This window comes from Rhodamnia argentea, chromosome 5 (genome assembly GCF_020921035.1).
Source record: "Rhodamnia argentea isolate NSW1041297 chromosome 5, ASM2092103v1, whole genome shotgun sequence".
Taxonomy (NCBI): Eukaryota; Viridiplantae; Streptophyta; class Magnoliopsida; order Myrtales; family Myrtaceae; genus Rhodamnia; species Rhodamnia argentea.
This window is the reverse complement of record NC_063154.1, coordinates 26,473,881-26,486,791: the sequence shown is the minus strand read 5'-3', so window position 1 is coordinate 26,486,791 and position 12,911 is coordinate 26,473,881. Positions and strand designations below refer to the sequence as shown.

At 36.8% G+C, this 12,911-nt stretch overlaps 1 protein-coding gene across 1 annotated transcript; it reads left to right on the top strand.

The window, feature by feature from the left end:
* Positions 1-10,921: 10,921 nt before the first annotated feature.
* Positions 10,922-11,592, top strand: LOC125315160. Its single transcript, XM_048279364.1, has one exon. It carries the CDS (start codon positions 10,937-10,939, stop codon positions 11,546-11,548), a length of 612 nt encoding a protein of 203 aa, XP_048135321.1. The 5' UTR covers positions 10,922-10,936; the 3' UTR covers positions 11,549-11,592.
* The last annotated feature ends 1,319 nt before the right edge of the window (positions 11,593-12,911 follow it).

Sequence of the window (12,911 nt, the reverse complement as noted above, 5' to 3'; positions counted from 1 at the left end):
ATGGATTGCGGGGAAGTGTTTAGAATGGACCCACTTGGTAGAGAAATCCCGAAGATTGTGCTCTACCGCTATCATGGTTTTGCTGCCTACTCCCATCACTTCCATTATTCATACGGATGTCATTTGTTCTTTAGGTATAAGGATCGAATCTACCAAAGCCGACTGAGGTGCCACCTCTTTTATCGAAAAGTATGAATATGAAGAATGAATCCCATTAAATGATAATCACTTATAATTCCCTCTTATTTGTTGACTTGTAAAGGACAAGCCCCAAAAGAAATGAACCAAGCACCCTTGACATCGACATGTTGGCCAGCAGTTGAGCATATCTCCAGCTTTATTGTGTTACAATAATAGAATAAAAATCTTGGTTTTCCATCTCATCCATGTTTTAGAATTTGCAAAGGTACTTCTATATGTGAAAGTGTTTCCTCCAATTGGTAAATGTCAAGATACACCTCAAAATCCCTACTTATTTAGTATGAATGTTTGAGACAAGTAAAAGTTATCAATTCAGTTTTAGTTTAGTTACTGGTCCGGTTTAAATTATGTCCGGGTTGACATGGAGTTCAAATTGAACCAAATTGAAGCACAACACCCCTAAAGAATCTCCTAGCAACTCAAATAGACATAACATGGAGGTCCTATCGAAGAGTACCTTCGAAATGACCGGCAATGAGATGATGCTATTCCGGGGCTTGTACCGAGGTTCACTTTGATGTTTCTAATAACTTTCCCATATTCAACTTCCTAATATGTGGACTCACTAATTTCAATTGAAATTGGGAATCTATTGAATACTCTTCATGAACTGCGCTTATTGATGGTGAGGTTCCCGTACATCGTGAGAAATGGTGTATTTACGTTAGCGCAAAATCCAAGTTCCAAAGAAATAAAGGCAAGAGAAATCAAATGTAACTGAATTCAGGATTCAAGTGTCGATATAAGTGGATTCTGCCCGTGATAATAGGATCTATTGGGAAAGAGATGATGATATTGTTAAGATTTCCTTGAGGGTGCTTCTGAGACTCAAGTTCACAACAACGATGATGGCGAAGATAAAAACCACCGGGTCATGATGCAGGAGATAAATACGAATAGCAATCGACAATTCGATTGCCTTAATTCCAACGAAACCGAGGACATTGGTGAACCAATCACAAGCTGGTCACAAACGATTGAACGCCATTATTTAACCTAAAATTAACGCCCATTCGATACCTTTTCTCCTTTATTTCGAAAATGATTTGCGTGCAATATTTACTGATTTTAATCTTATGCCACTAACATGTGAAGAGTAATCGTATAGTACGAAAATATTATTCAACACTCACTGATCAAAGCAATAAATAAATTGTTTAAAACAATAGGAAAGTGGAGCACATATGCAAACAATAATGAATCTCTACTCATCCAATAAGTTTCTCTGCAATCTGAACTTGGGGAACAATGATATGAACCGTGCATGCATTTTGTTTCATGAATGAGAATGTAATGTAATGAGTTTTTGTTTTTAGAGTTTTTCTTTGCTTATGAAAATGATTCAATTAAAATGCTATGGATATATGCACCTAATCTAATACTAGGGTTCTAATGACGTGTATGCTATGCTATATGAACTAACCTAAATGCAATGGCATGGAATAGGATCATTAGTTTGATCCATGTGACGTGATTATTCAGTATAAACTCTAAGGTATGAGACTCACTAAATGACATGCAATCTGCGATATGCATAATGAGTTCTAAATGATATACTATGGAATTAATTCTAAATGTTATCTAGGTGAGGTTTCAATTAAAATTAACTCTAAATGTCATGGACCTACTAAGTAACAAGTGATATTCAATTTATTAATATTTCTGACTAATGCGATGTACATGAAACTCCCAAGTATATTTTTTTTGTTCTTTTTCTTTATTAATTAATAAAAATCAAATGACCTTAAAATCTGTGAATTAAATGAGCATGCATATTCTTCTGTATGTAGGACGAGACATTTTTAAAATGTCCTAGATTAATTAGCACAAATAAAACTAACAACGAATTAGTCCTCTGCTACAACCATAATAAATGCTATATTTTATTTTTTTTATTTTGTGAAAATGATAAACATAAATCCTTATGAATCGAATGACCTAGCTATATGTCTAACAATTGCATTATGCAATGCAATATGATTAGTAACTAAGAATATTAGTATGAGACATATCACACATGATGTTAGACTAATTATGGCTATGTCTAAATGCAATCTTTATGGAACCCTAATGCCAATCTTTATTTGGTTTTTGTTATGAAAGTTATGCATTATCATATATATATATATATGCATTCTAGATAAACATGCTCTAAATCTATAATTATGAAACTGATAGTATTGTGATATATCGAAACACACATTATACTTACAATTCATCATTTCATTGATAAAATGTTATTTAAAAATAAATTGAACCTCAACTTACTCAAATAAATCATAAAAAGTCATGCGAGACATATGAGGCCGAGCCCTAGTGTTTTCAAGGTCTAGAAGCCAATGATGCCTTGGTTGATGCAAAGGAAGTAATCAAATCACGAACAATTTTAGGTTCTATTAACTACAAACATGTAATTAAAATAAACTATAAAAGCAAGTGAACTTTGTCTTATCTAGATATGAAATCCTTACATGAAGGGTGACCGAGATTGTAGCGTCTCCGCTTTGCAAAGAGGGCCAATGGAGGCCCCGACGGACCAGAAGGAGGCCGACGATGGATGATGGTTGTCTGATCAAGTACAGTGACTAAAGGACAACGAATCAAGGCTATAGATGACTTGATACTGTTGGCGTGGTGAGGACTTCACCGGAAAACCTGCAAAGCGCATTCAAATCACTGGGCCTCGTCAGCAATGCTATGACTAAAGGACATTGGATTGATGTTCTATTCACTCAATTGGAGTGAATTAATGTGACTTGGGGTTAAACATGAAGAATCGGCAGGATGTCTAAAGGGTGGTCTTAGCATAAGCTCAACAGTTAATTACTTGTCGGGCCAAGGCAGCAGAGATTCGAACGCTGATGTGAGTTGTGGCCTGAGTTGCAGGAGATCAGCCCGAACAGCAACGTCGGGGCGTCGGGCCAAGGTGGACATGTGGGCGAGATGATGATCGCACGAGCCAAAGGAGCAACAATGGCGTCGATAGATGAGGCCTTCTGACCATCTCTCTCTCTCTCTCTGACTGTTTGTTTAGCCTCTCTTTTACGATTTTCTCAGTATCTCCTGCCCTTTTAGAACGCCTCCTTTTGCCCTCTCTTAATCTGTCTAGAGATGGAAGTTGTTATCAGTGAAGATATCCCAAGATAATAGCATATTTTCACTCAACTTACGTTGATCTTCCGAAAATAGAGGAATCCCTCAATCGCTGCAGAATTTCGAACGGGAATGGCTTCATTTTCAAAGTCAAGCCCTGTTAAATCTCCCTCCTATTGTCATCATCATTATTGTTATTTAGATCAATTTTAAAGCGGATAAGTTTGGTCCTAGATGTTATCGTTACCTAAATGCAATGTTATGAAATGCATTATGCCTAATGTCATTTTGACATTTTTATTTAGGACTCTGGATTGATTGCTAATCTCCATGTGATGAATAATCAAATGAGAAGCCAAAATTTAGGTTTCAACAATGTTAAATGAATGCATGACATATAAAATATAGCGGATATTCAAAAAAAGTATTGGATGTTATGTGGAATTGCTATGTACGGATGGTGGATATATATATTCGCTTCCTATATAGAACATTTGTTTGTTGGGTGTGGAATATTATCTAAATTGGTCCAAGATAAAAGTTAATTAACTTCTTTCTAAAAAGATATTACTTGTTATCATTTGATGTTATTCCTATTGCTAAATTAATATCTCGAGTTTGAACCGTTTACGAAACCCGATCTTATTGAAGGATATAGATCAATTTGTTAGATCGAATCTATTATAAAGAAAATAAATTCTAGATTAACTTTCTTAGTTTGAAGCAAAATTATTTTCTTGATAGTCGGAAATATATCCACGTGAAGGTTTGTTTCTTGGAGATAATATCCAAGATTTCTTATTGCCCACGAAAGAATTCTCTTTTATCCCGTACAGTGAGGTTTCTTCTTTTGCCATGTGATTGGCCGGTCAACATAGAAATGACATCTTCAGTGTGAAAAAGTCAAATGCACCGCAGAAGCCGCCGCACGGAGGTGAAAAAGGGTCCGTGAACTTCGTTCTTAGTTAAAGCTTACGTACAGCAAACAAGATCAATATCGAATTTTTTCCAGTGAGTTCTTCCGAGTGAATTTTTCATGAAAGATTATGAGATATTAGTTGTGAATTTACTTTGAGTGTAATCTATGTGCTGGAAATACTCGAGTGCATGAATGATTATAACTCTGATTCTCCAATTATAGTGGATTATATTGCTAGCTCTTCCTGTGAATGTAGGTATCGATATTCGGACCAAACTACGTAAATATCTAGTGTCTTTTATTGTTCTTCATTTGTTTCTCTGATAATTTCGTATTGACTTACTTGCAAGATCCGTTAGCGTTTCTGCATTATTATCCCAACACCTATATCCTAAATTAATCACCAAATAATAGTCTCGAGAACTTATTTTCATGTCATATTGATGAAACCACTACTTGATGAACGATACATGAAAATCACTAGTACTAAACACATGAAGAATGGAGACAACTTGTGATCCATCCTATCCTGTTGCAATAAAACATTCGGCTAATATCATAATCATCACTTCATCTACTACATTCATTATAATTAAGTTTCTTCAATTGTCTTAAGTGTTGTTTAGATTATTATCTCATCTATTCCTTTGATTGAACTTCTTCGATATTTTTAACCTCCCTATGAAATTGCTGCCAAAAATACATCTCATTTCAAGCCATATTCATTCGCACGACATATCACTTTAATACAATTTATTCAAATCAAAATGCCCGTAATGGCGATCCCCATCATTTTGACCATTTATCCACCTATTCTTGTATCTTTGCAAGACGTAATTCTCGATCCTTCCGTGTATTATCATTTTAGGCAAGGATGAAAATGCAATTTGAGAATGAACATCCACGAGCAAAGAGACATAACATAGTGATGGAGACAAGAAGAATATAAGAGGGAGGGGGTGAGACCGTAACGCATTACAAATAGAAGTTAAATGTCCAATCCTTTTGTCCTCTCATTGTCTTTAACCATAAATGTTCATTATCAAACTGCTTAATTATTCCCCCTAACTAATTATAAAGGATATCTCATACGCCTTGGAAAGAAGCAATAATAAATGGAGAGATCGTCAATGGAATGAGGTTGGCGTCATCAAGACTTCAACAGAAATAAACAGGCAAAGAGACATGAGGACTGGAACGATTTGTGCCTTAAACTCGTCGATCTATCAACGTTTCATCCATCTCATGCGCCATATATCCTGTCATGCCAGCGATGAAGTCCACATTAGGTCGTCACAATGAAATATATAACTTTTCTGGCAATTCTTGGATAAAGTCTAATAGAAAATTTTCACTAATTCAAGTGCCTGGGGTAAGTATTTCTCTGAGACAAGTTATTGCATTTCCGAAAAATAATTGTAGAACATAATAAAGGACAAAAGAATGAAATACTCGGTAACGAGAATGAATTATTAGTCAAATATTTAAATGAAAAGTAGAAACATATATGTTAAGGATCATTTTGAACAGCAGTAGCCAGTGAACACTCCGAGGAAAGAAATGACATCATGAATGAATAGCTCATAATTGGTATTGTTCACAGCATGTTGGCAAAAATGCACACGTGCTTGAAGGATCAATTAGGTTTAAGCTATACAGCGCAGAGGACGAGGAGGAAGGCAGAACAAAGTGATGTTCAGAGTTAAACAGGGTGGAGTTGAGTTTCGCCTTCTGGCTTTCGGTGGTCCACTCGGCAATTATTAAAAGCTGTCCTTTATGCCAACCTCACGCTGCAGACGGGGAGTTCGACTTTATATATCGCGAGTCACGTTTTTTTTATTCTTTCCATGGTGGATGGCGACGTGCTCGCGCCATCGGCATCGACTGTACCGTGGGAGTCCACCTTCGGTACTAGCCAAAGAATTATTAGGGACCGTAAGCAAATGTGGTCCATGCCCGTCCTTGAATGATGTTTCGCGTTCTTTATCCTCTTTTTTTTTTGGCCTACCACGTTCAGCTAATTCAGTGGGGACTTGTCCTTCCCTTGTAATGTCATTGAGCCCACAGCTGCCAGATGGCCTCGTACGCAGAGGGTTCATTCCGGCTTTGTTCTCGTTAAAATTGTGTCTCGAGTTTGAACGAAAGAGATTTTTTCCGTATTCCTCATTTATATTGGCTAAGGAAGAAAAATAAAGAATCCCCACTGAGTCTGGTGGTCCCCTGTTTATTATTATCTTCTTCCATTTCTTTTTTGTGGGTCAAAGACTTGTGTAGATTGAAACGTGGCTTTAAAGATCCAGAGATTTCACTTCAAATTAGATCAGTTTTATTCCAAGAAAACTAAGTTGTAATTATCCGGTGTGTGGGATGGAGGGACCATTGCACCGGATGGAGATTAGTTGGGTGCTCAAAGAGTTGTAGACACTCCATTGATATCAAAGACGCATCTATCTATTAATCTTGTGACAATGCATAGGTTTTGAATTACATATAACTATGACAAAAAAAGGAAAAATGCTTATACAATTGAATTGGAAGAAGTTGAAGGTTCATAGAAGATGCCTTTTTTTTTTCCTTTATAAAATCATTATTTATTTCTCAGAACCTCACTTGAATATTTCTTGGAAAAATTCAATTTCATTGACTGATTACACCTCATTAATGAGATCAGTTAATATAGGTGTATATGTATGTAAGTATATGTATGGTGACGGGATTACACATATACTTACATACATATATACACTACGGATGCTAGATGGCATTACGACTTTATATACGAGAACGCTAGTATTATTCAAGTAAAGAATATCTTTTTATTCAAGTTTATGATGCCTAGTAAAATAGAAATTAAAGAGGAACTGCTGAAAAAACCTAAAAAGCATCACGACCATACCCAATAATATATTTAGTCCCGAGTTTGTGCTGATTGTTCTACGACTATCATCAGCAAATTTTCTTAAAAAAGCAACCGTCTTAATTAGGTCGATCACACCAAGGCAAAAATAGTTTTACTCATATTGTAAAATATGCTTACACATCTACGCCAAATTGAAGTAGCTTGACATAATCGAATAGTCAGCATACACGTATACAAATCGTAGTGCTGCAATAGAAGCTATTTTTCCGTTGATTACGGATATAGTAAAAAATTTAGATGAAAAGGTGTATCCATGATATAAAAAGTTCTACACTGAAAAAAATAATAATAATATAGGATAAAAAGTTGAAAGATATTGATCAACAAAAAAAAAAAAAAAATTTAAAAGAACCATTTGCTCCTGTATAAAACATCTCTATGCATATCATCTGCCGCCCGTCTCTCCTTCTTCATTCTTATTATAGTTTGATGGGCCAGAGCGAAGGACGATGATTTGATGAGTGCCAAAAAATTATTTGATATATATATATATATATATATATATATTTCTATAAGATATTTTGATAAATAGAGTTTGTAAAATGACGAAGATGACATTGATGACACCATGGAAGAATTCTTCATTGATACTAGAAATCCCAGTAAGGCTTCGTTTGTTTTGCGGAAGACATAATATTTTTGGAAAATATTTTCCACAAAATAATTTTCCTAAAAAATGACTATATTTTTTTGGTGTTTGGCTGGAACATGAAAATGAATAGAAAAATGTTTTCCGTTGTTTGGAGGATATCTTCGAGCCAACTTGAAAGTTTATGATGCCTAGTAAAATAGGAATTAAAAAGGAACCGCTGAAAAAATTTTCATTGTAATTTTTTTTTTCTGTCATTGAACGCAGATTTCTTGTAATTCCAACACAAATTTTCATCTTATATGAATGACTACTATTGAATTTTTTTTAAATTGTTTGTGTGGTATGACACTTGTGCATAAATTTCCGACATTGAATTTGGGCTCGACAAGGTACAATAGGGGATCCACTCCTCAAGTGACCATAGAAGGTTGGATAAAAATTGGGTAATAAGTTGTTTGGCTATTGACTTATTATCGTACCTAGAGTTCTCTACAATCACTTCGTCACGAACTGAAAATGTCTTAAAAGTTTAAATGATATTGCGCAAAAACCAGAATTAAGATGTGGAGGGAAGGATTGATGATGCTGAAGGTGTGGAGGATTTACTTTATCTAAAGAGATTTATGATGTGAATGGGGAAAATGACACTTTTGTTGCTACAAGTTGTGTACGGAGATCATTTTGACTCCAAAAGTTTCATTCGGATCAATTAAGTACCAATCTTTTGAAAAAAGGGTTGTTTTACTGTCAAGTCCAATTTGGTTCATCGGAATTCTGACGTGGCATTATTTTTATTAATAAGTGAAGTCGATGTGGCTTTGGCAAGGTCGAGTCAGCAATAAAAAAGGTAAAAATTGAAAAAATATCAATAATAAAAATTAAAAATAATAAATACAAAAGAAAAAAATGGAAATATTTATTCAAAATAAATTGAAAAATTAACTTAAAATTACAAAAAAAAGCTAGAAAAGGAAATTTACCCGTAGAACCAGGCCGTGAGGGGTGTGCAAGCCCTAGCCACCTAGTAAAATAGATTTTTTTTTTTAATTTTAAGTTTTTTTGTTAAATTTGAAGCTTATTTTTAATTTTATTTTAAATAGAAGTTTTATTTTAAAATAATTTATTTTTACCTAATTTTTAAATTTGAATTTGAATTTGAATTTATTTTAAAGTGTAGAAGTCCATGTGGCAGTCCATGTGGACTTTTTATTATTTTTAAATGTCATCTTTCATTAAAAAAAATAATTATTAATGACACGTGGCAATTTTGATCGGAAATTCTCATCGGAGGCATCAAAGTGATCATTTTGTCTCCGACTTGACAATAAAGTGATTCGGTTGAAAATTTTGTCGACAAAGTGATCTCTTCGTACATAAATTTTGACACTAAAAAAAAGTCCTTTTGCCATTATCAATGTCACAACCAAAATTGTCATGAAATGTTCTGTATCTCCTTGTCTTGAGTATACTATCCTCGCCCACCAGATGGACGCCGAGGAAAATCGGAAACAGAAGTTGGAGACTAAAGAGACCGCCATTTTTGCAAACTAAAATGAAGGCGGACCGGCAATCATCATATATAGATCTTCAACTTCCCTCTCACATTTGAGAAAATCCCAATACTTGTTACTGAAGATTGGAGCACGACTTCATACCCGTGCTCTCGGGCACTTCGGTGTCGGTCGGTGGTGAGGCGAACGGATATTTCAGCAAAGATGACACTTGACTTGTGATTTGTAATGTCCGAATTTGTTGCACTTAAAACACTTGACTTTTGATTTGTCACGTGTTTTAAATTTTTCAGTGAAATTTGAATTTCCACTTCTACCTCGGGCTCCTCCGCAACGTCGACCGCCTTGATAGCTTTCTTGACTTGATGGAGCGACTTGACTTTGCAATGCTTGCTCAGGAACTGAACCAACAGACTTTTGATTCATTTTTTGCTCATGCAAATACAATAAACCCATCAACTGCTCCAGCGTCAAGGTTGATACATCTTGCCCTTCCTCGATCGCGGCGACGACCTAGTCAAATCTTTTAGTCAAAGACCTCAAGATTTTTTCTACAACACGTACATTGTGGAGTTCTTCACTATTAACTCTCAATTGGCTAACGATGGTTTGCACACGATCGAAATATACCCATATTGATTCAGAGTCATTCATGAGTAAAGAGTCGAAATCACCTCGAAGCGTTTGTAGCCATACCTGCATGACACAATCGTCGCCTTTGTAGGATTTTTGTAAAATATCCCACGTTACTTTTACGGTCTCCGCACTTGATATTTTTTCAAATATCGTTTCCTTCATAGCTTGAAAGATTGCATATAATGCTTTCTCATCCTTCTTCCGTGACTCCGCTAAAGATTCTTTCTCCTTCTTTCTTAAAGCCTCGAATGCTTCAGCATCGACCACTTCGTTGTAGCCATTTTCAACTAGATTCCACAAATCTTGCGATTTAAAAAGAATCTTCATCCGGACGAACCGATTCTTGAAATTCTTTCCCTTCAACTTTGGAAGTTGCAATTGAACAGAACTAGTAGATGATATTTCTAGCTTTCATATCAAATGTTGGAACCAAAATAATAATGTGACTTTTGGAAATTTAGACCAATGGGACAAAATAAAGATAGGAGGAAATAGTTCTTTTTATTGGAATGCAAAATACTTCGCGGTACAACCGAAGCTCATCATTTGTTTCTGTGGCTTCTGATGGATACATAAACAATGAATCCCTTCCGAAGACAACATCCAATGAACAAGAAAAAAAAAGGTCAAAAACTAAGTTTAATGCAATCCATGCGTAGCACTAAAGTCCCCAAACGTTGCAACAAATCTGACACAAAGTGAAAAAGGAGCAACTGATGGAGGTGGCTTCTTCTTCTTTTTACCATTTATGAATAGTTCTGCAGAAATCTTCATCTTCTTTCTCCTTTTCTGGTGCCCACAATGAATCGCGCTCAGCCGATTGGTTTTTATTCTTCTATTTCAGGGGGACCACCCTAAATCAAGGCCATCATCATCCAAATTCAGAAACCGTGACAAACGTGCTCAAATTCGAAAATAAATTTTATATTTATCAAACACTTCATTGTCCTCTATAAATAGCCCAATTAGTTCAACACCATTCTCCATCCCCAAAACAACTACCAGGTGTCTAAGTTCATCCTTGCTACGCTCGTGATCCTATGGCTTCCTTGCAATCCTCTGCGATGGAGTACACCTTGAAGAACGTAGCCAGCGGCACTCCCGGCGGCATCCATTTCGATAATCACATCGGGTTCCCGTACAGCTTGCAGACCATGATGGAATCCATGGATTTCGTTTGGAGGCTCTTCCGTCAGGAGGCCCACGACGATCGCAAGAGCATCACAAGAGTGAGCCTGTTCGTGGAGAACATGAACGCCGTAGCCCACATCAGCAACGGCGATATCCACATAAGCGCCACGCACCTCAGGGACTTCTCGGGGGTCGCCAAGGCACGGTTCACAGGGATCATGTACTACGCGATGGGGTGTGTGTGGCAGTGGGATGGGGCCGGGCAGGCCCCCAGCGGGCTCGTTCAGGGGATCGCGGATTTCGTGAGGCTCCGGTCGGGGTACGTGCCGTCCCACTGGGCGGCGCCAGGCCAGGGCAATAGGTGGGACCAGGGTTACGACGTCACGGCGCGTTTTCTTGACTACTGCGAGAGCCTCAGGAACGGGTTCGTCGCCGAACTGAACAAGAAGATGAGGACTGGTTATAGCAATGCCTACTTTGTTGAGCTCCTAGGCAAGAGCGTTGACCAGCTCTGGAACGACTACAAGGCTAAGTACGCTACCTAGCTTGAGTCCATGCCTGGTCGATGGATGTATGTGCTTAGTAAAAGCCTTGGCTATGGCACAAAATGTATGTGCTTAGTAAAAGCCTTGGTTATGGCATAAATAAAACATGCTCAAATCGACTTTGGATTATTTGCGATTCACTCTAATTTGCGTCTACTCCTTGCCATTCGCGCAAATGTCTGACCAACAAGTTTCTCTGCCCGGGACGATTCGAACCGGTTCGTTTGGGCTTGCTAGATTGTGTGGGCTCCATTTGAGATTCATATGATCCGATGATCGATATTCATAGTGGTGTTTTTAAATGTGGACCAGTAAAAAAAAAAAAAATCAATCTAACTTCCGGTTCTCAAATCAATCGATTCAACCCGTTCAACCACCGGGTCGATGATTTGCGCAAATTGCAACCGAATCATCTAACATATCTATACTATTCTTTAAGAGTGCCGAGGCTTCTCTTTTGGTCTGTCAACCTAAAATTGACTAAAAATCAAAATTATTGAGAAATCCCGTGACCGTTGTCAACATTATGCTTATCTTTCATCAAAAGCTTCATAACTCTGACCTCATCTGTATTTTTTAGCATGGACTCCACGAATTTTGGCTCCATTTCGTACCTTTTTTTGCCCTTGCATGCAAGCTGCTTGCGCTTACTGTCTTGTAAAAGGCCGCATCTGCCAGAAGATGGGTGTGGTCCCTAAAGTTGTCCTAAGTAGGAGATGCTGAGATAATAGAGTCCCACTTTGGTGCAATTATGCTTCGTACTGTGCCTGTAAAAAAAAAATGTGTCCGATATGATTTATTAATGATGGTTTAATAATTATTTCATATTATAATTAATTGTGTTGGTTATTAAAGGCATAAATGAATAGACACAACTCTTCACATGCTTTGATGGATGGTGTCTGTTGAAGGGGTGTTTATTGATAGCTTTATTTAAATTGAATCTGGTCCTCTCTCCAACCCATCGAAAAACGACGTTTGACAAACAGACGTTAATTTGTGTTACTATCCTCCACCGGATAGTTAACGTAAAGCATAGAGAGTTAAGGGAGAGAAATCGGGTTATTCATCGTCTTTGTTTTCTGCATCAATCATTCTTGAGGAATCATTAAGGACAAAGGTACGTCTTCATCCTTATTGTGAAAATCATGAAGATCGAAAGATCCGTCTATGAATGAATTTCCACATAAAGTTTACGTTAATCGCTTACGGTTGGTATGAGAGCTTTGTTTACGATCTCATGATTTTTCGATAATATGCCTATATGAAGTTTCTGTACTTATGGATCAAGGCTTGATGAATTTTTGTGGCTTTGACAAAATTGTGGGGCATGATGAATTCACGTTAATGTTTTTTTTTTTTT

Bases quoted from the DNA above. Each gene is read 5' to 3' on its own strand.
- LOC125315160 (XM_048279364.1), top strand. From the start codon at position 10,937: ATGGAGTACACCTTGAAGAACGTAGCCAGCGGCACTCCCGGCGGCATC.